Source organism: Heloderma suspectum, chromosome 4, assembly GCF_057233095.1.
Source record: "Heloderma suspectum isolate Gila_16-S chromosome 4, 16-S_ref, whole genome shotgun sequence".
Taxonomy (NCBI): domain Eukaryota; kingdom Metazoa; phylum Chordata; class Lepidosauria; order Squamata; family Helodermatidae; genus Heloderma; species Heloderma suspectum.
This window is the reverse complement of record NC_139461.1, coordinates 114,036,834-114,064,198: the sequence shown is the minus strand read 5'-3', so window position 1 is coordinate 114,064,198 and position 27,365 is coordinate 114,036,834. Positions and strand designations below refer to the sequence as shown.

General features: G+C 45.7%; 1 protein-coding gene across 4 annotated transcripts; it reads left to right on the top strand.

Annotated features, from left to right (window-relative positions):
• Positions 1 to 2,477: 2,477 nt before the first annotated feature.
• NQO2 (N-ribosyldihydronicotinamide:quinone dehydrogenase 2) lies at positions 2,478 to 24,987 on the top strand. 4 transcript variants are annotated; one of them, XM_084850462.1, is made up of 7 exons: positions 2,478 to 2,585; positions 6,171 to 6,312; positions 6,721 to 6,885; positions 8,053 to 8,183; positions 13,882 to 13,995; positions 17,920 to 18,021; positions 19,314 to 24,987. In XM_084850462.1, exons 2-7 carry the CDS (start codon positions 6,306 to 6,308, stop codon positions 19,485 to 19,487), a joined length of 693 nt encoding a protein of 230 aa, XP_084706588.1. In that variant the 5' UTR covers positions 2,478 to 2,585; positions 6,171 to 6,305; the 3' UTR covers positions 19,488 to 24,987. The 4 variants fall into 4 exon arrangements, 3 of the variants coding, with proteins under 3 accessions (XP_084706588.1, XP_084706586.1, XP_084706587.1); XR_014790256.1 differs by lacking the exons at positions 2,478 to 2,585; positions 6,171 to 6,312 and adding an exon at positions 14,710 to 14,902 and having other exon boundaries at positions 6,354 to 6,885; positions 17,920 to 19,392; XM_084850460.1 differs by lacking the exons at positions 2,478 to 2,585; positions 6,171 to 6,312 and having other exon boundaries at positions 6,354 to 6,885.
• Positions 24,988 to 27,365: the final 2,378 nt, after the last annotated feature.

Below are 27,365 nucleotides of genomic sequence, written 5' to 3'. Positions count from 1 at the left end.
TTCAGGTAGGCATTTGGGGTCGGTTAGGGTATTTTTAGAAACATGTTTTTACAGTAGAATTGTATTGTTTGAAACTGTTCTATTATACACTCTGTACATTGCCCAGAGTGGCTGGGTGACCAGCCAGATGGGCAATTAATAAATTTAATAAATAAATAAATAAATAAATAGCGGGTTTTCAGCAGCACTTTTCCATTACAAACAATGGGAAGCCCAGTACAGCCAGACAGGAAATGGCATTTTCACTTCTGCCTTATGAAAGAGCACACCCTCTTCGCACCAAGGGAATGGAAGCAAAATGCCCCAGTAAGGTGCGGAATTTCCTTTAATGCAGAGACACCCCAAGTTTCAGCTGTCTAGGTTTCACAGTCTTGGCGTTCTGGTGCTTACAGGCAGATGGACACACATCCTCTTTTATTATCATAGATGACAGAGCATACTGGAAGCAAGCAAGGCCATAAAAACAGGCAGCAGACCTACTGATACTGCATCAGGTTCCCAGAGATCAGCAGTGCAGACCACCATCAGCTGTTTCTGGTCTAGCTAAACTTGCTGCTCTCTCTGCCACACGCACCTCTTCACCAGTTTCCAAATTCAAAACCAACCAACCACTTTTTCTTCCCTGCAATTAAATTTCCCACTTAAGAAAACAGCTTGTAATTCACTCCTGTTGAGGACACTGCGTTCCGTCTGTTAGCACTTGATAAATGATGGCCACACAGCAGCTTTAGCATCCTTTGACTGGAGATGGTTGACCCAAACCTCAGATGCGAATATTTCTAATGTCACCTCTGGTGTCCCAGAATTTATTTGTTTGTTACATGTATAGTCCACCTTTCCTCCAAGGAGCTCAAGGCAGCATATATGTTCTCTCCCCCACAAACACATTTTTCCTCACAACTACCCTGTAAGGTAGGTTAGGCTGAGAGACAGTGGCTGGCCCACAAGCTTCATGGCTGCATGGGTCTTCCCACTCTCAGTCTGACATGCTAGCCATGACACCACTAACTATCTGATTAAGGGCGCAATCCTATGCATGTTTAGATGGAGAAAAGGCCTACAACTCCCAGCATGCCCCAGGCAGCCATGCTGGGGGGGGGCAGCCAGCATGCCCCAGTCAGCCATGTCTGGCTGAGGCATGCTGGGAGTTGTAGGCCTTTTCTCTGTCTAAACATGCATAGGATTGCACCCTAAGTGGGCTATAGTCCACAAAGGCTTACACCATGATGAATTTCTTAGTCTTTAAGGTGCCACCACAAGACTCTTGGTTGTTAAGTCTTCAATGGAACTTCCTAGGGAGTGAGAGTATTTAGGATTGCAGCTTGACATCCTTGGTGTTATCTGTTTTTATAGCATTTTTAGCAATCTTATTTTGTTGGTTTTCTATTGTATTTGTTTTATACTGTTTTCATCTTGTATGCTACCTTAAGATGGTTCTATCCTTAAAGGTGGCCTAAAACGAATTTTAAATACAAATAAATATGTTTACTCAGAAGTAAGTACATTCACACCTGGCTTACTGCCAGGTAAGTGTGTGAAAGTCACCATCTGAAGAACATAAGAAGAGCCCTGTTGGATCAGATCAAGGGTCCATCTAGTCCAGCATTCTGTTCAGCTGTCGACCGGGAACCCACAAGCAGGGCATGAGCGCAGCATCTTAAAGCTGTGCTTACATTCCAGGTGATGTTTTTACCATGCCTTCAAGCAAGCATTTCTCTCCTCCAAAAAGGGGTGGAGGCTTAACATCAGGTTAAAAACGTCCTGACTGTTAGAGCAATACGAGAATGGAACCAATTACCTAGGGAGGTAGTGGGATCTCCCACACTGGAGGCGTTCAAGATGAGGCTGGACAGCCATCTGTCAGGGATGCTCTGACTTGGATTCCTGCATTGAGCAGGGGGTTGGACTCGATGGCCTTGTAGGCCCCTTCCAACCCTAGTATTCTGTGAGGCCTGCAGGGGAGGGGGAGACAGATCTGTGAAACTCAAAAATTCACACGCTACTTTGCGTGTGTTTTAATAGCAGTATTTATTATCCATGGAGGCGGGTGGCTCCGTTTTCGGTGGGGCTGTGAATCCATTCTGGGTTTCGATATAACTACAGGAGCTATAGCTCCTTTAGAGTTCTGGCTGGTCCTGACCGAAACCCAGAATGGATTCTCAGCCCCACCGAAAACGGAGCCACCCGCCTCTACTGAGTATTATGATACTGCTCCTATAAGATACAAGAAACGCAGCAGCGTGGAACCCGTCAAAAATACGTTCCTGCCCGCTTGGTCTTTCACAGAATCCCCCCCCCCCCTTCCCTCCTCTCAACAACTTGCGTTGAGCACAGCAGCGCCGCATTGAGACGGCAGATTCCGATCCTGAGCCTGGGATAGAACGGGGGGGAGGGGGAGCGATCATCGATACCGCGCGCCCATTGGTCCGATTTGGATGGCGTAACAACCAAGAGGCGGAGTTATACGAACCTGGCTTGTCTTGGTCAGGCGCTACTAGTTGCGCTGGTCTGCTGCATCACGGCCGTTCTTCCCACATCCAAGCCTGATCATCTTTCCGGCAAGATCTTTCACGAGCATCGCTAAGGTAAGTGGGGGCTGACATGCAAACAAACAGCAGGCGCTTTTTGAGAAAGCCCGGGAATATGCATGGACAGGGACATTAAGATGGAATGGGAAGGAACCGCCCGTTATTTTAAAGAGTTATATTCCCGTCCGTCACATCATGGAGTAATGTAGCATCGTGTTTCACAGCCTAGTCCTTATATGCAGGTTTACTCAGAAGTAAGTGTCTCCATATTCAGTAGGAAGACGTGTTGTTGATGCTCCTTTTTTAATTGTTTAGTCCCTGAACACTAAAAAACGCTAACTGAACAGGATCTTCAATGGGGCTTGTTATTCCCAAGTAAGTGTGCAAGGTTGCGTTCTGCTTGCCTGGGAGTAAGTCCCATTGAACTCAACGGGGCTTATTTCTGAGTAGACGTGTATAGGATTGTACTCGTTGGCTGGGTCAATTTTGCAGGACTAGGAGAACCTTGGAGCTGCTGGTTGTGTGAAACATCTGCCTTGAGCGTCATTTTTTAGCAGAAAGGTGGGATATAATTTAAGGGTACAATCCTTTGCATGTTTGTTGTTGTTCAGTCATGTCTGACTCTTCGTGACCCCATGGACCATAGCATGCCAGTCCTGCACTCTCTCCTGAAGTGTACTCAAGTCCATATTAATTGCATCAGTGATGCTATCTAGCCATCTCATCCCCTTCTCCTTTTGCCTTCAGTCTTTCTCAGTATCAGGGTCTTTTCCAGAGAGTTTTCTCTTCACATTAGGTGGCCAAAATATTTGAGCTTCAGCTTCAGTATCTGTCCTTCCAATGAGCACTCAGGGTTGATTTCCTTTAGGATTGACTGATTTGACCTCCTTGCAGTCCAGGGGACTCATAAGAGTCTTCTCCAGCACCACAGTTCGAAAGCATTAATTCTTCAGCGCTCAGGCTTCCTTATAGTCCAGCTCTCACAGCCATACGTTGCTACTGGGAAAACCATAGCTTTGATTCTACAAACCTTTGTCGGCAAGGTGATGTCTCTGCTTCTTACTATGCTGTCTAGGTTTGCCATAGCTTTCCTCCCAAGGAGCAAGCGTCTTTTAATTTCAAGGCTACAGTCACTGTCTGCGGTGATGTTGGAGCCCAAGAAAATAAAATCTGTCACTGCTTTCATTTCTTCCCCTTCTTTATGCCAGGAAGTGATGGGGCCAGATGCCATCTTCGTTTTTTTAATGCTGAGTTTCAAACCAGCTTTTACACTCTCCTCTTTCACCCTCAACAAGAAGCTCTTTAGATCCTCTTCACTTTCTGCCATTAGGGTGGTATCGTATCTGAGGTTGTTGATAATTCTCCCGGCAATCTTAATTCCGACCTGTGATTCATCCAACTCGGCGTTTCTCATGATGTACTCTGCATATAAGTTAAATAAGCAGGGCGACAATATGCAGCCTTGTTGTACTCCATTCCCAATTTTGAACCAATCGGTTGTTCCATGTCTGGTTCTTACTGTTGCTTCTTCACCCTCGTACAGGTTTCTCAGGAGACAGGTAAGGTGGTCTGGTACTCCCATCTCTTTAAGAATTTGCCACAGTTTGTTGTGATCCACACAACCAAAGGCTTTAGCGTAGTCAATGAAGCAGAAATAGACGTTTTTCTGGAATTCTCTTGCTTTCTCCATGATTCAGCGAATGTTGGCGATTTGATCTCTAGTTCCTCTGCTTCTTCGGAACCCAGCTTGTACTTCCAGTAGTTCTCGGTTCACATACTGCTGAAGCCTAGCTTGTATGATTTTGAGCATAACCTTGCTGGCATGTGAAATGAGTACGGTAGTTTGGACACTCTTTGGCATTGCCCTTCTTTGGAATTGGAATGTAAACTGACCTTTTCCAGTCTTGTGGCCACTGTTGAGCGTTCCAAATTTGTTGGCATATTGAATGCAGCACTTTAACAGCATCATCTTTTAGGATCTTAAATAGCTCAGCTGGAATACTGCCATCTCTGCTAGCTTTGTTGTTAGTAATGCTTCCTAAGGCCCACTTGACTTCACTCTCTAGGATGTCTGGCTGAAGTTCAGTGACCGCACTATCATGGCTATCAGGGACATTCAGATCTTTCCTGTATAGTTCTTCTGTGTATTCTTTCCACCTCTTCTTAATCTCATCTGCTTCTGTTAGATCCCTGCCTTCTTTGTCTTTTATCATGCCCGTCTTTGCATAAAGTGTTCCCTTGATATCTCCGATTTTCTTGAAGAGATCTCTAGTCTTTCTCTTTCTATTGTTTTCCTCGATTTCTTTGCATTGTTCATTTAAGAAGGCCTTCTTGTCTCTCCTTGCTATTCTCTGGAAATCTGCATTCAGTTGGGTATATCTTCCCCTTTCTCCATTGCTTTTTGCTTCCCTTCTTTCCTCAGCTACTTGTAAAGCCTCATCAGACAGCCACTTGGCTTTCTTGCATTTCTTTTTCTTTGGGATGGATTGAGTTGCTGCCTCCTGAACAATGTTACGGACCTCCGTCCATAGTTCCTCAGGCACTCTGTCTATCAGGTCTAATCCCTTAAATCTATTCCTTACCTCCATTGTATATTCATAAGGGATATGATTGAGGTCATACCTGAATGGTTTAGTGGTTTTCCCTACGTTCTTCAATTTAAGCTGAAATTTTGCAACAAGAAGCTCATGACCTGAGCCACAGTCAGCTCCAGGTCTTGTTTTTACTGACTGTATAGAGCTTCTCCATCTTTGGCTGCAAAGGACATAATCAATCTGATTTCAGTGTCGACCATCTGGTGATGTCCATGTGTAGAGTCGTCTCTTGTGCTGTTGGAAAAGCATGTTTGCTATGATCAGCATGTTCTCTTGGCAAAACTCGATTAGCCTTTGTCCTGCTTCATTTTGTACATCAAGGCCATGCTTGCCTGTTATCCCAGTGATTTCTTGACTCCCTACTTTAGCATTCCAATCCCCAATGATGAAGAGGACATTTTTTGTTGTTGTTAGTTCTAGAAGGTGTTGTAGGTCTTCATAGAACCGATCGACCTCAGCTTCTTTGGCCTCAGAGGTTGGGGCATAGACTTGAATTACTGTGATGCTGAATGGTTTGCCTTGGATTCGTACTGAGAAATTGTACAACTCCCAGCATCCTGGGAGGTTGGGAGGCTGTGGGACGTATTTCATTCAAAACATACATAGGATTGCACCCTAAATAAATAAAACATCATAAAACCACTAAATAAGTGGGTGGGGAGATCACACAGAGATGCGGGGCGCTATCTTGGTTTGTTTGCAAGCTTTGAAAAGTATTTAGTGCTTGGAAATATTAAGAAAGTTTGGAATAACAGACAATTGATTAGTTTCCACCTGCACTCATTAGGGACTGAATGGAGGAATGGGACAGGAAAATGAATGAGCCCACTATCAGAGCGGAGTAAGGAGAAGCTACAGTTGCAGCCTCTTCCACAATGGTAGAGCTATTCAAGTGAAGAGTAGGATCTTTAGGTTGCAACCTACAGTCCTATGTCTTCTTAAGTTTAAAATTGTGCACATGTATGCCTCCCCTAGCTTGCTTTTCCATTTTTATTACTTGGAGATGGCCTATTTCAGATAAAAGTGTATTTTCTATTCTTTTTTAAAGCCTGGAAGAGAACGAGATTTATTGTCCCCCTTTCTATTTGTAATACTCTTGACAAGAGACTTTCAAAACCAAGGTTCATCAGCTATCTTTGGTTTCATAAAGACAAAAGATTTCTGGAGCTTTGGAAGGAAAAAAATGGCAGGCAAGTTGCATTTTCTTTCTTGGTTATCAAAATGTTATCGAGGTAGAGAGTAAGGTGTAACGTGCCCTCAAAATCTCCCCCCAACCCGTTTTGTAATTACACATTGCAACAAACACACTTATTACTTAATATAGAGAACAAGTGTGGTATAATGGTTAGAGCAGCCTTTCCCAATCTGGTGCTGTCCAGATGCATTAGACTGCACCTCCCATCATCCCCATTTGTCATGCTTTATTTGAAGAACAAGCAGCTGTGGAGCCCCAACCAGAACCATGCTGCTGATCCAGATTGGGGCCAGTTTCCTGCAGAAAATCATCCCTACCCCAAATCGTGACACCTCCTTGCCCCTGGAGGTGCTGTTTGCAATACGTTTGGTTTTCTTTCTTTCTTTCTTTCTTTCAACTTCAGGGAAAAAAGTATTAATTGTCTATGCCCACCAAGAGCCCAAGTCTATGAACGGGTCCTTAAAAACCATTGCACTGGAAGAACTGAGTAAGCAAGGCTGCAGTGTCACAGTTTCTGACTTGTATGAAATGGAGTTTGAGCCACGGACAACGAGGAAGGATATAGTTGGTGAGTACAGAATATGCTGTACAGACATATTTCTCTTTAGCGTTTGCAACAAAGAGTCCTGTGGCACTTTAAAAATTAATTCATTTTATTGCGGCACACCATTCCATCCGTTGCATCTGGAGAAGGAAGTGGTTTCTAGTCCATGCAGTGTTATGTCACAATAAAGTTATTCAAGCCCGTGAGCAGAAGGGAGACCTGGATCTACTACTAGATCTCTGAATGATTTGTAGTAAATCAGCATGGATTTCTGATTCCCAGTTGGCTAACAATAGCATATATAAAACATATCTCCCCACCGTCCTCCACCCTAAATTATAATGCTGAAATGAAATAAACTTGGGGTAACCAGGAGTGGATTTCTGTGAACTCCATTCAGTTTTGCTACTTAAAACAAATTCCTGGGGCTCAGAATTTCATAATTCAAGGAGTATGTCTTTTGCACCAGGCTCTGGTTGGTAAATCTTGGGGTTCTAGTAAAAAAAAAGAAAAGATCCTGCAAGCCTGATGTCTGCCCTCCCCTATTTTAAGGCATCATCTGGGCTGACCATATGCAATGCACAACAGAGTGTGAGAATTTGGGAAGGTACAGCTTTTCTCACCTCTGCATAACAAAGTGACCTGGGCAAAATTCCCTTCTCTACACAATGACAATGGACATAGGTACACTTCAGTCTTAAACTGGTTTGACAGTCATTCTCTTTCCCCAGGGAACACAGTGGGATGAAATGGCCTGAATGTGGAGTTGGCAACTTTGGTGGTTCCAGGGCCACTTTCTTCTCCTGGACATTCCCCAGTCTCCACACTCCTGCTGCCACTACACCACCAGCAAAAAATAAATAAAATGGTGGTTTGTCAGCAAATTTCAGTGGCAAACTGCAATGGAGGCTGCAAAGGGATACATTTAGCTTGTTTTCAAGCTAAATATGCCCCTTTTCAGCCTCCATTCTTTGCCTTTGAAATTTGGTGGCAAACCACCATTTTTTTTGCTGGCGTGGTAGTTGTGGCATCAGTAGAGTGCCAGGGGGCAATTTGTTTTGCTGGCATCATTAGAGGCCATGGGGGCCTCATGGGGCCCATGTCGCCCACCCCTGCCCTAAATGGCCCCCTATATCTGTTTGGATGCAGCACTTCTTACAGGCAACATTGTGTGTTTGGTTTCTCCCCCAGGCAATTTATACAACCCCGAACAGTTTAATTATGGAGTCGAGGCCTGGGAAGCTTGCAGAAATGGGTGCCTATCTGAAGATTTGATTGAGGAGCAGAGGAAAGTAAAAGAAGCTGACTTGGTGATTTTCCAGGTCATTATTTTTTAAAAATTACTCCCATGCGATCTTCTCCCTCTAGGGTAGATGACACCAGATAGGACTGGCACCTGGTGCTTCAGCAGTGGTCCCACAGCCTGCTTATTGAATCCTTTAGGTTGTGGACTACAGAAGGATCTTGGGTCTGTGCAACTGCTTGATCAGGCAACCTTAGAAAGAACTGCCCATTATAGATGGAGGGCAACGAACATTGCCCTCTATTCGCACTTTGGTATGTTCCGTGGTGCTGTGGATGCCAAAAGTTACTTTGCTTATAATCCAGCTCATATTAATCTTTGAACTCTAATATACATACCAAATTCTTATATCCATTTTATTACAAAGTGTGTCATACATGGAATAAGATCCAAATATACAATGTCTGAAGGGCAGGGGCATTGCTAGATTCTTAAAAGATCTGGGGCACAGGCCCATAACACAAATTTGCATGCATATATATTATATCTGAGTCTAAGCACACCTCATATATATATATATGTATATATATGTGTGTGTGGCAGGGGGTGTCTGTGGTGTGTTTGAATGTGTATAGAGATGACTGACATACATACATAAGAAGTGTGCACTGACCCCTCACCCCACTTCAACTCAGACCCTGTTTTGGAAAACATCCCACTTCTGCTCGGGCCAATTTGTAGTCAGACCACTTCAGCTCAGCACCAAACCTGAGTCAAGGTTTGGAAAAATGGGTCTTTATGCTTCCTGCTGACTACCATGGGAAATTAGAAAAGAAAACTGTAACATATTTCTCTTGGTCAGAACTGGGTGATAATTTCAGGCATCGTAGCCCCCTAGAAGGGGATTACATCTGCACAATGTCAGAAAAATAGGTGCAGGCTTTATATTTTGATTTTCTTTTAAAGGGAACTGCCAATAACGTTTTAATTCCTTGGAAGAATTGGATAAAAATTTCAGGATTCATTGCCCTATCAGAAATTCCTGCCAATTCCTGCCAAATTTCAAAATGATAGCCACAAGGGGATTTGTGCAAGGGTGGCCTTGACATTTTGAGGTCTCCAAAAGAGGATCTACTTATCTCCCTATTTTCCTTGTGGACCATTGTTTTGAAAATCACAGACAGACTAGAGTTGTCCCTAAGTAAGAAACCAGCAAAGTTTCAAAAGGATAGGTGCAGCAGTACATGTGGAAGGGGAGTTCTCCAATTTGGGGAAGGGAGGGATTTACCCTTCACCCCTTCCCCAATAGTTTTTAGGTAAATTCATATGAAAACGCACAGGTCATTAGAGGTGTCCCCCAGGCAAGAAACAGAGTTTCTGCAGAGGATATACATGCAGAGTTTTTGAAGGATATACATGCATGCAAATTTAGAATGACTAGAATTTATTTATATTTCACCAGTGTTAGCAGCAGGGGAACATGGGTGGGAAGGTGCTATTGCACTCATGTCCTGCTTGTGGGTTTCCAGTGGGCATCTCGTTGGCCATTGTGTGAACAGAATGCTGGACTAGATGGACCTTGGTCTGATGCAGCATGGCTCTTCTTAGTTTCTTAACTATAGAGTGCCTCTGAGTATATGCAGAATGCTTTTATTTCACCACTAAGCACTTACATTCTCTCCCTACCAATTCTATTCCCCTCCACACAACCATCCCTCCTCATCCTACCATCCTCCAGCAACTTTTCATAAAAACAGATGTCTTGTTTTGTGCAACGCTCCTCTACCTCCTCCTTGTTATGTGCAGGCTCTCCCTGTATCTTCCTCCCCATAACTTTATTTGTGCCCAGACTTCAGGATCCAGCCAATGAATCTGTTTTCAAAACTAGGGCTAAGTTATGGAGAAACTCTGAGCATGTAGTGCGTTTCCCTCGCCACTGAAGCTAGAGTTCATGCAAAAAAAACCCCAAACCCACAAATGACAAAACATGAGTAAGACTGAGCTGAAAGGGTAGTCAATTCATTAGATGGAATTGGGTAGGCACTGTATTAAGCCTGCAGTACCATGCTCACAACTCAGGGCTCATTTCTGAGTAAACATGCAGAACATCAAGATACAAACCTCCCTGCAAAAGTAACTTGTGCTGGAATCCCATGCACGCTTTCCTGAGGGTAAGTCTAATTAAACATAATGGGGCTTCTGAGTAGGCATACATAGGATTGTATAAATTAACAGTATTTATCTCCCTCCACTTAAAAAACAAACCCAAAACTCCTATTTTTATTAAAGCTTTCTTTTCATAGGAACATAGGAAGCTGCCTTATACTGAGTCAGGCCCTGGGCCCATCTAACGCAGTATTGTTGACACTGATTGGCAGCAGCAGCTCTGCAGAGTCTCAGGCCGGATTCTTTCCTAGCCCTACCTGGAGATGCTGGGGATTGAACCTGGGACCTTCTACATGCCAAGCATGTGCTCTAGCACTGAGCTACAGCCCTTCCAATTGCTGGATAATGGCAACTGACAAACACAACAGCCCCAGATTTGTTTCTCTGAAACCATGTGAACCCACTTTGCTCAAAGACCTGAGTGAGAAGGAGAAAAACCAACCCTCTTGTCTCTTTGAATAAAGTCAAATACAGTTCAAATACAAACTTCTCTTGCCCACTGAAGAGTATTCTCTTTAAGAATTCCCCAAGATATGGTCTGGGTGGAATAAAGAAGAGAAAGAAAAAACAGGATAGGGGAGGGAAGAAGAAAAGAAGGATGGTAATTGGGAATGTGGGGGCGGGGGTGGGGTGTAGAGAGAATTCCCTAAGCCCAGTGGCTCCTTTCAGAGAAGTAGTACTTCAGAGGAATTTAGGAGGCTGTGGAGGGTTTGTAAGGATTGCATGTACTTAAATTAACTTTATGAGGTGAGGTGGCTGGGGGCTTTTTCTAGCTTTTTTAAAATTGTAGAACCTATTTAAAAGCCTCAGCAGTTCCTCGATCATGACGCCACATTACTCCTAACCCTCCTTTTGGAATAATTCGAGTCCTACAGCTATTTAGGAGAAATTAAAGTGGAGGGGGAGAAAGAAGTTTGTGGAGGCTGATCGCATCCTTTGCTGTACTGAAGCTACTACACTTCTGCAGAAGCCAAAGGTTCCAGTTTGGGGCAGTAAAATCAGATGCTGTGTGAAATACCAGTATTTCACATGGAGCTCTTTCTTCCCTTCCTTCTTCCTCTTCAAAATTTCATTGCAAGCAAGCTCCCAACAGTGGGCATGTAAGAGCAGAAAAGTAGGGGGAGAGAGATTTTTTGCACTTCAAAAAAGAACCTACACCAGAGATTAGGGACAGTGACCTCCTAATGGTCACCTTAAACACCTTCTGATTAGGATCTCTAATCCCCTGGGTGACTTGACAGTTTTTATTTTTTGCTTTAGTCTTTGAGAAAAGGAAACTTTATGCATGGCTAGCACAAAAGCCACTGGATCTAACTGTCTGAAATTTGGCAGGTTCAGTCGCCTCCATAGGGGCTACCTGGTCCCCAAATTCCATGAACTTATGTGCAAGCACAAAAAAAATTATAGCTCTTTGCTTTGACATATTTTCTTGAAAAAAAGCAAATTTTACCTGTGGCTAGCACAAAAGCCACTAGGCATAACTGTCTGAAGTTTGGCAGATTCTGTCAGCTTTATAGGGGCTGCCAGGTCCCCAAACTCTATGCACTTATGTAGAAGCACTCCCCCCAAAAAAGCTCTTTCCTTTGACAGGTTTTCTTGAAAATAGCAAACTTCACCTGTGACTAGCACAAAAGCCACTAGACCTAACTGCCTAAAATTGGGCAGGTTCAATCAGCTGCATGGGGGCTACCATGTCTCCAAATTTCATATATGTATCCTACAAATTAAAAAAGTTATGAACATTTCTGTTTTCCAATGCAAATCAAGGGGAAAATGTAAAAAATGGCAATTAGGGCAGCTCAAAAGACTTGGGACACAGCTCAAAAAAAGAGCTGGGGCCCGTGCCCAGGTGGGCCTTTTGTAATAACTCCACTGCTGAAGGCTAATGAGCAATGAACCCAACCAAAAGATCCAACGACGTAAAATGTACCCCTGTGATGTTGGAATGAAAGGCACTTTTGTATGCATATTAGAGTTCAGTGGTTTAATTATAGCAATTGTATGCATTTGTTGGTTGATTGTATTTGCAACTGTTATCCTCATTTTGTTTTTCTCAGGTTTGACAGGAAAAGGAAGTATCGACAGGGTAGGAATAAGGTTGACAGAAATGAAGCTGAAAGGAAGGGTGGGAGATTCAGGATAGATAAAAGGGAGTACCTATTCATGCAGCACGAAGTTAAACTACAGAATTCGCTACCACAAGATGTAGTGGAGACTGGTGACCTCTTCAAATGGGGATTAACAAATTCAGGGAGGATAAGGCTATCAACTCCTACCAGTCCTGATCATTGCCAAAGTACCCTTCTAATCTGGCCGTAGAGGCAGGGCTGTTCAATTTCAGCTATAGGACACAGTTCAACATGTGAACTATAGGGTGCGTCGAGACCAGCCTTTCATGACCCCATCGCTCTGCACCATTCGCAGAGCTGTACGGGGGTCTGGGCATTGCTGTCTTCTGCTCAGGGCCGGGCCAGGGAGGCACGGGCAGGCACCTGCCGAGGCCCACAGCCCAGCGAGGCCCACGGGCTGTCGCTCCTCCTCTTCACCCGCCTTCGGTCCCCTGCCTCTTGCTCTGGCCCAGACAACGGAGCTGGTGAGAAGGGGGAGCAGGAGGCGCCGCGGCCCACTCGCTCGCCATCTCTCTGTCTGTCAAGCAAACGAGTGGTGGCCACGATGAGAGAGGGGGTGCGGGGCACGAGCAGGTGGTGAGACGGTCGCTAAGCTATGGGATTTGCTTCCACAAACGTAGTGATGGGCACCAACTTGGATGGCTTTAAAGGCAGGTTAGACAGATTCCTGGAGGAGAAGGCTATCAATGGGTGCTACTCCTGATGGCTCTATGCTACCTCCACTATCAGAGGCAGTATGCCTGTGTATACCAGCTGCTGGGGAACATGGGCAGGAGGCTTCTATTGGGCTCGTGTCATGCTTCTGGGTTTCTAACCGGCAGCCGGTGGCCACCAAGTGAACAGAATGCTGGACTAGATGGTCCCTTGGCCTGATCCAGCAGGGGGCTTCTTATGTTCTGAAGCTGCTTCCAACAATGGCTGTTGGCCTGCTTTCAGAAGAAGGAGTTTACAGTTGTGCTGAATTGGTGTGTCTGACACTTATAATCCACACGGGGACTGTGCCAATCCTTGTGCTGATAGCTAAAAGTGGACTAGGGAGATCGGCGCAGGATGCACAGCCCTTTGTGGGGCCAGACCTGAAATGTTAGTTCCAGACCTTTATTTATGTATAATTTATTATTACGTTCACATTTATTTATTTATTTATTACATTTATACCCCGCCTTTTTTCCTCCAAGGAACTCAAGGTGGCGTACATACTCCTCCTCCTCCTCCATTTTATCCTCACAACAACAACCCTGTGAGGTAGGTTGGGCTGAGAGTATGTGACTGGCCCAAAGTCACCTTACTCGAGCAGTGGGGACTCGAATCCAGATCTCCAGAGTCCCAGTCCAACACACTAACTACTACACCACACTGGCTCTCTTATGGTAGCAAATGCCTCTTTTTTGAGATGCTTTCTGCTTGGATGTCTCTGTTGCTGAGGAAGCTGGTGCCCACGAGTGTCCTTAAAGCCAAAGGTGGTATTTTATTTTTATCCAGTTTCCTTTATATTGGTTCAGTGTGCCGGCAATCATGAAAGGCTGGATGGACCGTGTCTTAGTGCAAGGATTCGCTCACGATTTCCCGAAGTGTTTTGATTCTGGTCTGCTCAAGGTACGTGGTCTGTAAAATCTGGTTATATGTTTGGATCCTGTTGTCTTTCTGTTCTTTAATCCCATTCAACATAAAGGCTGCAGTCTTACATGCACGCTCACTGGGGAATATGTCCCAGCGAAGGCAGGACAAATTACTTCCAAGTCAACACATGTAGGGTCAGGCTTCACGACTTGTGTAGATTTTTAGCATGCTCTGTCCCTAAGGCTCAGGACAGATTTTCCTCTCTTAGTTATCCTCACAACAACCCTATGAGGTAGGCTGCTGACATGTTGATTTACAGATCATGAAGGAGAGCACCTAACTCAAGGAAGTCAATGAACACATTCCTCTTCCTGTTGAACCCTGTTGGCCATCTTAAACAAGTCTGTTTTTAAGATTCTCCCCCTCCATTAATGCCATTAAATCAGGGGTAGGCCATTTGTGGCTCTCCAGATGTTGTTGGACTGCAGTTTCCATCAGCCCTAGCCAGCATAGCCAGTGGTGAGAGATGCTGGAGGTTGCCGACTCAGATATGGGGAGAAGGAGAAGAAGGAGGGGGGAGGGGGGAAAGGAAGCACGTAAAAAAGGGAGTCGTCGTGATCCTGCATTTAAAATGGAAGCAGAAAGCCCCATTTTAAATGCAGGATTTTGGCTGGTGTAGAGATGCCCTGAATCTGCCATTATTTTTCATTGATCTCGCTCCTCTTCTTGCCGCTTTTCCTCTTTTCACAGAGGAAACTGAAGCGGAAGAGAACGGGATGATTTGATAGCGCATTCTCTGCGATCTATTTAAAAATGGAACAAAGGGCATTTAGTGCAGGAGATGCCTTGAATGATCACAGCATCATGTAAAGAGCCCGCAAACGTCCGTGAAGGAGCAATCTCAATCGCAGGATAAAAGCTTCGTGTGAAGGAGCCCCTAAAGGTGTGTTGCTTGCGGCCATCTTTTCAGTGTTAGGGCCCATTCACACAAGACACACATACCTATGATAGCTTGCTGAAAATGAAGAGGGGTGCTTCCAGATGGAGGGCTCCCCGTGCTACCAATTGAAAGGTGTGGTGCAGCTATTCTGCCTTTTCCTTCCTTAATGGATTTTTGCGTGGAAAGAAAAATGGCGGAAGTGATGGGAAAAATGAGAAGGTTGCAAGCAGAAGGCATCTGTCTAGACACACACACACACCATAAAATTCCATGAATGAGGCACCGTGATTGCATGATGTGTGAAGCGCCCTGAGAGACATTGCAGTGTATGAGCTGATTGAGGCTTCCCATGGCAGCCCGAGTACACCAGTTGTCTGGTGGGAAAGACGTAAAATGTGAAAGTGAGATGCATCTCCAAACAGGCAGTGGGCTGGAGCCAGAACTCCAGCCCACTGCCTGTGCTCCAGCCCACTGCCTGTGTGTGGAGCAGAACTCTGCAAACTGGACACTCCTTTAGGCACACGGGTGTGTATGTGTGAATTTCACCAATTTCTCCTGCAGCCCCTATTTCCCCCAAAATCTGCTCTGGGGGGTTAGGGTCTGTTCCAGAAGAGGGTGGGAGCTAGCTCTGGGGACTGGAGGAGGAGAGGAAATTGGCAAAAATTGCCTCTCCTTCCCCCAACCCCGGAGCCCCGTTTCACCCCACAGATTGGTCCAGTTTGCAGAGTGGGAATCTCTGCTAGATCTTGCTTTCATGGATGGAAGGAGCCCTTCCATTCACAGAAGAGCAGGTCTTGATCCACCTGAGTGTCTCCAACAGCAGTTTTGTGGCACACATGCATCCTCAAACTGCTGGCACACAGCCCTTCACAACTTAGAACTCTGTCTCTTCACCTTCAGACAATGGTTAAAGTCCCTTTTATTCCACCTGGCTCTCAGTCTGTCGACTGCTGTTCCTTAATTTTAAATTTGCCAATTGATGGAAGTTTTTGTGCTGCTCCTTTTCGACCTTTTATTTATTGATTGCTTTTAATATTTAAAGCACAGGTGTTAAACCTCAGGCTCACAGGGCAAATCCATCCCACCTGGGGTCCCAATCTGACCCTCAGGTTTGTGTAGCTCCACCCCCTTTCCTCAACTGCCAATCATTTGGGCGCGGTTCCCTTCACCACCCACTCTAAAAGGTTGAGATGCTTCTCCTAAGGCTTAGGGAGAATCCTATGGCCAATAGACACTGTCTAAAGGGCCATAGGATATGCTGTTTTCCAGGAACTGACCTCCCCCCACATCCGCGCTGCCTCGGAGGCAGCACAGAGAAGCCCTGTCCTCCATGCTCAGAAGAGGAGCGTGGTGCGACTGAAAAGGGGCGTTCCAGGGGGCATTCCAGGGCGGGGAGAGCGAAGCTGCGTGTATGACACATCCAATGTGTTGTACACCTGCCTCTTCTTCCGGTGTCCCCCCCCTGCCCCCCGTAGCTAGACAGCAGAAAACGGCTGTCTAGTGGAAAATAGCAGGGCAGGAGGGGCGCGGAGTGAACAATCCCTCCCATGCCTCACCTACCTTGCTTTGGATAGGTGATCGCCTCAGAGCTCGGAGTCGGCTGCCTATCTTGATAGGATTGCGCCCTAAGTTACTGATAGTAAGAGCTTTCAGCTATAATAGGCTGGTATTTTTTGACCCCACCCCTTTTGCCTTTGGCTCCTCCCACCACTGGAATTCAGGCCCCGGGAGCTTCTCCAGAACTGAATTTGGCCCTTGGGTTGAAAGAGGTTCAGCATCTCTGGTTTAAAGGATATATTGTGTTAAACTGTTTGAGGTTTTTTGTTTTGTCTGTATTTTTACTTTCACTGCAAGTGGGTTTGTTTGTTTGTTTAAAACATTTGTATCCCGCCCTATATCATTAAGATCTGTTGTTGTTACAGAAAAGCCAGATATAAATTATGAGCTTAGCTATTTTGTACAGTGACTGCAGCAAAGACTGGTGTACTTCACTTCCGTGGTGTTGGTAGGGGTTGACTGTTTAAAGCAGGGATGTTGAACTTCAGGCCTGTGGGCCAAATCTGCCCTACCCGAGCCAGTTCTGACGCAGCTATACAAACAAGTCAACATGTGTTGAACTCTGCAAAGTTCCACTCAACCTGTATCTAGTTTGGTTGTATGGATTCATCCCAAATACTTCCTTGGTCTGCCCTCATAGTGTAAGACAGCTGTTTTAAGATTGTCTGATTCTTCACAGTTTTGTAGGCAGTTTGTCTACAACCCTGCCTGGGCCCTGAGATCAGTTACAGTGGCTCTGCTCGTAGTCCCACCCATAAATTCAATTAGATTAGTAAGACAGGGCTTTCTTGGCAGTGGCTCCACGTTTGTTGAACTTCCTCCCAATTGATTGATTTATAGCCCCATCAGTACAGGTTTTAAACAGGTCTTAACAAGCCGTTTAATTTTAGGTTGCTTTTTTCTTAACGGAAATGGTTTATAGTGCTGCTGGTCTGAACCTGTTTTAAGTTGATGTAGTTAATTATAAATCTTGCGTTGCTGGCCTGTGAATTGCTCTAGCCTCCTGTTTTAAAATTGCTGTGTTTTTTTTTACTGAAATATGATACTGTATTTTATGGTGCTTCTGTGTAAGCTGCCTTGTGGGGCCTTTGCCTTAAAACATGGGTGGGCAACTTAGGGAGGCCTAGGGACCATTTTTGCCTCTTTAAGCCCTTCCTACAGGGCACACTGCCCCCTCCCCTGCACGTGCCAGAAATAAGGGGTGGGGATACAAATCAAAATAAAACAAAATGGCGTCCAGAGCTGCTACAGAGTAGCAAACAAGCTAATGTTGACCCTTTGGATACTCTGTAGCAGCTTCAGGTGCTGTTTTGTTTGCAATTTTAAAAAAGGGGGTTCCCCCTGAATTTTGGGGGTGGGGGCCACACTGGGGAGCAGCAGGGGGCACATGAAGCCCACCCCTGCCCTAAAAGTTGGCCTACGAATATTTAAATTAATACACTGTTTTTCTCATTTCATTCTAGAATAAACTAGCCTTACTTTCATTTACCACTGGAGGAGACAAAGGGATGTATTCAAAAGGAGGTGTCAGTGGCGATATCCGTTATCTTCTGTGGCCCATGCAGGTAATGTGGATATCAGTGTCCCACCTCAATCATGGGGTGTCCTCTTGACTCAGGCCAGACATTTTGGTTACTTCACACTTTATACAGCTTGTCTTTGAGCAGATCTTAAGCCACTCAGCAGTAGCAACAACACTGTCCAAGAGGGATGATGTATGTATGTATTTATTATTTATTTATTACATTTATATCCCACTTTTTTTCCTCTTTTGAGGAACCCAAGGTGGCGTACATAACCCTCCTACTCTCCATTTTAGCCTCACAACAAGAACCCTGTGAGGTAGGTTGGGCTGAGAGTCTGTGACTGGCCCAAAGTCACCCAGTGACCTTCTATGGCTGAGTGGGACTAGAACCCAGATCTCCTGGCTCTCAGTCCAACACTCTATGCACAAGATTGGGCCTAGATTCAGTAGCGTGCTACTGTGATGGGACATTCTTCTTCTCTGCTCCCCGTTGTGGCCCTCCATGCTGCCCAGAAATCTGCTCCAGAGGGTTTACCAGCCCTCTCTAATTGTAGCAGTCCTTGATATTCCTGAAAAAATATGTCGGGAGCAAATCATGTGGTGGGGTAGGTGGGAAATAGCCTTGTCTGCCCCAATAGAACAAAACCTGGGCTGCATTTATATCTTCCCCACAGGAGCAGAGTTGCCACTGGCCTGTGATTGCCCTCACACCACTCCCGCTAATATATGCAACTCCTTTGACTCAGGCAGATGACATGTTGGGGAGAGTCCCTAAAGTGGTATACGACCATCCAATTTACCTTGACTGTATCTATGAGAGCTGCCTAATCATTTACTGGGAGCAGCTATTATAGGCAATGTTTCTGAAGCATGTTACTTTTTGGCAAGGCCAGCCCTACCGTTAGGAAGAGTGAGGTGGCCATCTTAGGTGGCAGATGGTGGGCAGGAGGGCAGCGGTGAGATGTCTGGTGGACAGAGCTGTGGGTGAGCCTGTCCTACATTCACGAAGCTACTTGCTGTCCTCGGGTGTGGTGGAGGACACCGTCCCACCGGCAGTGTTGAAGCAAGATTCAGCTATCGCTCTAGTTGACTTCTGTATGTGGAATGGGAGGGGAGGCCATTTTATCCTTCACCTCAGGCCGCAAAATGTCTTGGGTCGGTCCTGCTGCTTGGAGCATATTTCCTCAGCCTCCATGCTCCAACCCCCCAGCATTGGATACCCAGCAGCTGCCGACCGGTGGCTGCCGACTATCAAGATAGGATTGTGCCTTACGTCAACCATTGTGACTTTCTCTCTCTCTCTCTCTCTCTGTGTCCCTTTTCTGAGTCCAGCATGGGATCATGCATTACTGCGGCTTCAGTGTCCTCGCTCCACAGATCTGCTATGCGCCAGAGTCTGTGGCAGAGGAGGAGAGAGCACAGATGCTGACTTCGTGGGTGAAACGGCTGAGGACCATCTGGGAGGAGAAACCTATAAACTGCACTCCTGAGTGGTACTATAAGTAACATTTGAACAGAAATATCAGAGAGGCAAATATTTTTCCCACCACCTCTTCTTCTTCTCCTTCTCCTTCTTCTTCTGCTTTCTGTTGACTTCATTGTAGTCCCTGTGCTTTGCTACATGAAAGAAATAAGTTAAAATGGATAGAATCAGAAGCATGGCCTCAAGTAATGGTTTCCTGTATAAACCATCGCCTTTTTTTATGCAAACCCATTTTCCTGACTTCAAGACTGTGGCAGAAAATCAATTGTCCTGTGACAGTGAAAGAAAACAGTGCAGTTTTGGTTCTGCGATGCACACTTGCAGCATTGTGCCTTCATTTTTCAGGGGACTTCTCCTGACCTTGTGAACTGGGGGCTAAAGTGCCAAATTAGGATCAGAAGAGATTCCAATAAAGGTGTTTCTCTTTTGCCTGCAGCTTCTGTTGTCAATGGAATATCCTTTTTTCCTCGCTTTTGTTTGGTTTTGTGCTTCCTTATGAGTTATCAACACACAAGAAGAGCCCCCTGGACTTCCTAAGGTTCCCTAAGAAGAAAGAAAAACTATTAAACCTGTACCATACGTAATCCACAATTCTTATAGGAGAGGCATGGGAGACATGTGGCCTTCCAGATGTTGCTGGACCGCCACTCCCATAAGCCCTAGCCAGCATAGCCAGTGCAGAGTGTTGATGGGAGTTGCAGTCCAACACCATCTGGAGCAGGTGTCCCCAACCTTTTTGGGTCGGTGGGCACATCTGGAATTTTGAGAGAGTGTTGTGGGCACTCTCACAAAATGGTTCCCATGCGGGGGCAGGTTGCCCAAGGTTCAAATAGCTGCCATGCTGAGCATGGCCAAGCACAAAACATTCCTTTCCCAGAAGGCAAACTGGTGACACTAAAAGAAAAGTAACTTGCCCAAGAAAAGAACCTAAGGGCTAGGCAGAGGTGGGGTCTGAGATTCAAAACACAAAGCCACTCCTTTGAACCCAAATAAAGATGGTGCTAGGGACTAGCACTTCTCTTTGCAGCAGGCCAGGCTCTCAGTTAAAAATAATAATTTAAAAGAATCTTAAGAAACAAACAAAAAATCAGGAGAGCAGGTAGAGTGGCAGGCGCCAAGAGAGGTGTCTGCGGACACATTGGTGCCCACATCCACCCTGCTGGTGACCCCAGATCTGGAGGGCTTCTTGTTCTCCACCCCTGTTATGGGATAAGTATAAGATGTTAAGGTTTTAAGATCTTCCAGGGACGACTTCTCATGATCCCACCACCCTTGAGTGCACGTTTGGTGGGGACACGAGAGAGGGCCTTCTTAGTGGCAACTCCCAGGCTGAGGAACTCCCTGCTGAGGGAGACTGGGTTTGCTTCCTCTCTGTTGTCTTTCTGCTGGCAGCCAAATACATTTGTATTCAGGCAAGCCTTTAGCATGTATGCTGGTCTTGTACTGAACAGGGGTTTAATGGGTTGGGTGCTGTTTATGTCTTTTATTGTGTTTTTAATTTTGTTTTTACATTATGTTTTTATTAATTTTTTGTTTTAATCTTGGTTTTATTATAGTTAGCTGCCATTTTTGGTGGAAAGGCAGGATATACATTTTATAGAGATAAATAGATAAATGTATGAAGCACCATGGCCAGATCTGGGTTCCTTGCTAGCAAGGTGCTATACAAAGCTTTCTAAGCAATAATATCAGTCTTAAGTAAGTTGTTACAAAGTTATGAGCGAATACCTAGTTCAGATATAACATATGCCAGTATTCTGAGTTTGGGGTTATTTTGGTTTTTCAGTTTAGTGCTCAAAATTGGTACTTTCACAACATCCTTGCCTCTGGGAATGAAACCGAACAAACTGTTCCCTTCTTAGTACGTTCTCACTTTCTGTATTTATTGCTCTTAACTACTGTGATAGCTTTAACATCCTGCTTTGCTTATTAGTGAATTCTATGCCTTCATGTGCATTCTGTACAGCTACTCATTTCATTAATGGTGCCAGGGCATGGTCTGAAGTAGGAATGTGCAAATCAGGAAAACTCAAGATTGCTGAAATTCTCAAAATTCCATCTCGAACCTTGTTCTAACCCAAGTCCATATCAGATTGTGAGGTTGTTTTTTCTTCTCGCATGAAAAACTGCACATTTTTGTGCATATTAGTCCAAAGGTACCCATCAATTGTGCGCATCTTTTAAATTCTTCTCCCATTGATTAAAACAAATTTGTGCACATTTTTCAAAAGTACGAATTTTTTCGTGCATACTTTTCTAATGTACGCATTTTTTAAAGTCCGCGGATTGCATTGCAGGCTCAGAAATGTACGGGCTTCACCCACAGATTGTGTCCAAGTCTGGAAGGTGCAAATTCGGTAAATCCTCTTCAAAAACAAACTGAAACTAATTTCTCATACATCCCTAGTCTGAAGGCACATGATGCAGCAGCTTTGCTGAAGCTAAGCAGGGCTTCTTCACACGGATGTTTTATCCTGCTATTGAGATTGGGTACTCACAGAAGTTTGTGGGTCCTTTAGATGATGTTGTTAACCTCCGGGGCATCTCCTGCACTAAATGACCTCTATTCCGTTTTTTAAAAGATCAGAGATAATGAGCTATCAAATTACCCTGCTTGAGTTCTCTCCATGAAAAAGGAAAAGCTGCAATTAGAGGAGCTAGACCAATGAAATATCTGGAAGACTCAGATAAGGGGGAGAAGGAGGGAGAAAAGAGAGGGGGAAAGGAAGCGCGTGTAAAAGGAGTCTGTCATGATCCTGTATTTAAAATAGAAGTAGAAAGCCGTGTTTTAAACATGGGATTTTAGGCTGGTGTAGAGATGCTCCAGGTCTGGGCCTGGTGAGCACCTCGATGAGAGACTACATGGGAGCCCCATGTATACCACCCGAAGTTTCATGGGAGAGATATCAGTGAACTAAGCTTAGTAAAAGAACCAGTGTGCTGCAGAGGTTAGTGTGTTGGAATAGGGCTAGAGAGACCCAGGTTCAAATCTCCAGTCAGCCACAGAGCCCACTGAGTGAGACCTTAGAGTAGTCACTCTCTCTCAGCCTAACCTACCTCATAGGGTTGTTATGAGGATGAAATTGGGGGAGGGGGAAAAGCCATGTACTCTGCCTTGAACGCTTTGGAAGAATGGTGGTATATAAGAAAATAAAAGAAGCTGATAACTTTAATTAAAGCACCTTTTCAAAATAGCCTGCTGTTGTGTCTTCAGTGCTGCTTCAGAGGAACAGCAAATTACTCTGCATGTACAGAGAAAATGTGAGTTCCTTGCTGCAGATGTGCTAGCTGATGGGGCAAACATCATCTGCAGATTTCCTGCAAATAAAACAACGGTCAGGAAAGGTGAGTGTTGGATGACTTACCTGCCACGAAAACATGGCAGCACAATGTACTGCATTTCCCGCTAAAGGCTGGACTGTCCCTTAGGCTGCAATCCTATACTCACATACTTGGGAGTAAGCCCCACCACACTTCATAGGACCTGCTTCTGTGTAGACCACGTGTAGCAGCCTGTCTCAGCCCCAGCCAGCATACCTCGCAGGAGTCAGGTTGGGGAAAGTTAGATGCATTTCTTGATGTGATGTGATCATGTGGGGACTGTACCATGCAACATCACAGGCTGGTGGAAGGGGGAAACTGTCTGAACCGCTCCCCTTTAGGAAATCATGGAACTTGCCACATCAGAGAGGAGGTTCCTGCCTCGATGTAGTTTCTTGGGTAGAATACACCAGAGCAGAGGTGGGGTTGGCATGCTCTTTTGAAACCTAACAAAGATGGTGCTAGAAGACAGCGCTTCACTTTGCAGCATGCCAGCCCCCCAGTTAAAAAAATAATTACAGAAATCTTAAGAAATAAAATAAACATCAGGAGGGGCAGGGAGACTGGCAGGCACCCTGAGAAGTACATGTGGACACACTGGTGCCCACAGACATCACATTGGGGACCCCAGCTGCAGACAGTAATATGGCACGGCCATGAAGCTGTGGATGGAAGAGAGGCAGTTCTCATCTTCCTACCTGATTTATGAGATTCTCCTCCCCGCCCTGCAAAGTTCACTGCATGACTTTGGTGTTCCAGTGCACAATGGCACATTCTAGCGCATTGTTTCTTTTTTAAAGATGATCTAGCCAGCAAGCAAAATCTGCCTATGCATCTGTTTTGCCAAATGTTTTGCCAAAGGGCAAAAGATACTACTTTTCTAGGATTCGGAAACAATAAGCACACCGGTGGGTGAAGGCAAAAAAAAGTTTATTTAGCAAAAATGAGCTAACAAGGCAAGAAAGTAAAACAATACAGAATAAATCAAAGAAATTACAAAGCAAGATTAATATGCTGATGCCCCTTCAGCGACTGGGAGTCCCTTCCAGCAGTGTGCATACCCTGAGAATCAGCCTGGTTGGTACACAGCACTTTCGCGATCAGAGACTGCAGCTCAAACTTCCCCTAGACCTGTACACAGTAAAGCATACAGCTAGTGTGCTCTTTCTTCCCGCCTTCCTGAACCTCATCTCAAAAGGAAAATGGTCAGTGGCAGCGTCTGGCTGCCATCACCCACCTCCCCTGCCCCCCCGCCACATCTTCAAGCTGGGAGAAAGAACCAACCTCAACCATTGGCAGGCAGCCCTGGCAGATGATAACAAACAGTGACCGACCTTGGTTTTTTCCACTAAAGATAAGCGCTAAATCTTTCCCAGGCAAACATCTAAAGCGAGCAACTTTATTATGAGGCAGCATAATACAGAAAGCACACTTGGCCTGGAAAAGAAATCCAGGCATAGGGCATCTCTACACCAACTTAGAATCCTGCATTTAAAACAGGGCTTTCTGCTTCCATTTTAAAGGCAGGAAACAACTCCCTTTTTCATGTGCTTCCTTTTCCCCTTCCTTCTGCCATAGTCTATAGGAATTCAGTCTCCCTCTCCAGACTTCCTGCTCATTTGAGTGCAGATCTTGAGTGTTTGTACCTTGTGTTGGGTACCCGGGACAGATTAGGGATTCTGTTGGTGTACCGCCCACCCTGCTGCCCATCAGACTCCCTGCCTGAGCTGACGGAGGTGGTCTCGGACTTGGTGTTGAGGACCCCTAGGATGATGGTCCTGGGGGATCTCAACTTCCATGCCGAGGCCATTGTATCCAGGGCGGCTCAGGACTTCATGGCCGCCATGACAACCATGGGGCTGTCCCAACGTGTCATCGGCCCAACGCATATAAAAGGACACACGCTTGATCTGGTTTTCTCGACTGGGCAGGAGGATGGTGATCTGAAAGTGGAGGAATTAACATCTGTCCCTTTGTCATGGTCAGATCACTTCCTGCTGAGGTTTAGACTCCTGGCGGCCTTTCCCCTCTGCAAGGGTGGTGGACCTATTAAAATGGTCCGCCCCCGGAGATTAATGGATTCCGATGGATTCCAGAGGGCTCTGGGGGATTTTCCTGCTGGTATGGCTGGTGCTCCTGTCGAAGCCCAGGTCGCCCTGTGGAATGCAGAGATGACTCGGGCGGTTGACACGATCGCGCCCAAGCACCCTCTCCCTCTGAGCAGAGCCCGGCCAGCTCCTTGGTATACACCTAAGCTGAGGGCAATGAAGCAAGAGGGGAGACGGCTAGAACGCAGGTGGAGGAAAACTCGTGCTGTGTCTAACCGAACACAGGTAAGAGCCCACTATCAAGCCTACTCTGTGGCGGTGAGGGTGGCAAAGAGACAGTTCTTTTCCACCAGCATTGCATCTTCTCAGTGCCGTCCAGCAGAGCTTTTCCTAGTGGTTCGCGGCCTGTTACATTCTGGGCCAGGGAGAGAGATGGTAGCACGCTGTGACAAGTTTGCACAGCACTTTGAGGATAAAGTTGCTCAGATTCGTCATGAATTGGACACCACCATTAATGCAGTTCCATTGGTAGACGCATTCAGAGCACCGTCTGGTCCAGTTTTATTGGATGAGTTTCAGTTACTGAGGCCTGAGGATGCGGACAAGGTGCTTGGCCAAGTCCGATCGACCACTTGTGTGCTTGACCCTTGCCCTTCATGGCTTATTAAATCAAACAAGGAGGGGATGTCTGGCTGGGTCCAGGAGGTTGTAAATTCCTCCTTGAGAGAGGGAGTGGTGCCTGCCGCTTTAAAAGAGGCAGTAATTAGACCACTCCTGAAAAAGCCTAACCTGGACCCAGAGGATGTTAACAATTATAGGCCAGTGGCCAACATCCCCTTCCTGGGCAAGGTGCTTGAGCGGGTGGTTGTAGGACAGCTCCAGGCACTCTTGAATGGAACGGATTATCTAGATCCATTTCAATTGGGCTTCAGGCCTGGTTTTGGAATGGAAACTGCCTTGGTCGCCCTGTGTGGTGACCTCTGCCAGGAGAGGGACAGGGGGAGTGCGACCCTGTTGATTCTCCTGGACCTCTCAGCGGCTTTCGATACCATCGACCATGGTATCCTTCTGGATAGGTTGTCTGGGTTGGGAGTTGGAGGCACTGCACTACGGTGTTTCCGCTCCTACTTGGATGGCTGATTCCAGAAGGTGGTGCTGGGGGATTATTGCTCTGTGCCATGGCAATTGTGCCATGGGGTTCCACAGGGCTCTGTTTTATCCCCCATGCTGTTTAACATCTACATGAAACCGCTGGGGGAGGTTATCCGGAGGTGTGGGCTGAGGTGCCATCAATATGCAGATGACACCCAGCTCTACCTCTCTTTCTCATCAAAACCAGGTGAGGCAGTGGCTGTTCTGAATCAGTGCCTGGGCACGGTAATGGACTGGATGAGGGCCAATAAACTGAAACTCAATCCAGACAAGACGGAGGTACTGTTAGTGGGTGGTTCGTCTGCCTGGCTAGGTGATATTCAACCTGTTCTGGAGGGGGTTGCACTCCCCCTAAAGGATCAGGTTCATAGTTTGGGGGTGCTCTTGGATCCAGAACTGTCACTTGAGGCACAGGTGAACTCAGTGGCACAGAGCACTTTTTATCAGCTTAGGCTGATATACCAACTACGCCCTTATCTGGACAGAGATAGCCTAGCTACAGTTATCCATGCTCTGATAACTTCTCATCTGGATTACTGCAATGCGTTACACATGGGGCTGCCTTTGAAAATGGTCCAGAAACTTCAGCTGGTCCAAAATAGGGCAGCAAGATTGTTAACAGGGACTGGCCTGCAAGCTCATATTACGCCAGTACTTTTCCAGCTGCACTGGCTGCCAGTCCATTTCCGGGCCCAATTCAAAGTGCTGGTGTTAACATTCAAAGCCCTTAACGGCTTGGGGCCAGGTTACCTGAAGGATCGCCTCCTCCCATATGTGCCTGCCCGGACCTTAAGATCATTGTCAGTGGCCCTTCTCCGTGAGCCCCTGCCAAAGAAAGTGAAGCGGGTGGCTACTAGGAGGAGTGCTTTTTCTGCTGTGGCACCCCGGCTCTGGAATGAGCTCCCTAGTGAGGTTCGCCTGGCATCTACATTGTATTCCTTTCGGCGCCAGGTGAAGACCTTTTTATTTTCCCAGGCATTTTAGCATTTTAGCTTTCTAAATTTTTATCTTTGCTGTTTTAAATCTGTATTTTAAACTCCTGCACTGCTGCTAGGTTTTATTGTGGTTGTATTGTTATATTGTGGTTTTAATGTTCTATATATTTTAAATTGTTTTATTGTGTGTTGTTTGGTTTTAATTTTTGTGAACCGCCCAGAGAGCTTCGGCTATTGGGCGGTATAGAAATGAAATAAACAAATAAATAAATAAATAAATTCTCCCCGTATCTGAGTCTTCCATTATCTTTCATTGATCTCGCTCCTCCTCTTGCCGCTCTTACGCTTTTCACGGAGGAAACTCAAGCGGAACACAACGGGGTAATTTGATAGCTCATTATCTGCGATCTATTTAAAAATGGAACAAAGGGCATTTAGTGCAGGA

Excerpts from the sequence above, each read along its gene's own strand:
- NQO2 (XM_084850460.1), top strand. The coding sequence starts at position 6,585 with ATGCTGCTGATCCAGATTGGGGCCAGTTTCCTGCAGAAAATCATCCCT. Across the intron at positions 8,184-13,881 it reads CTGACTTGGTGATTTTCCAG|TTTCCTTTATATTGGTTCAG; the intron begins GTCATTATTTTT and ends ATTTTTATCCAG. Across the intron at positions 18,022-19,313 it reads ATCTTCTGTGGCCCATGCAG|CATGGGATCATGCATTACTG; the intron begins GTAATGTGGATA and ends TTCTGAGTCCAG.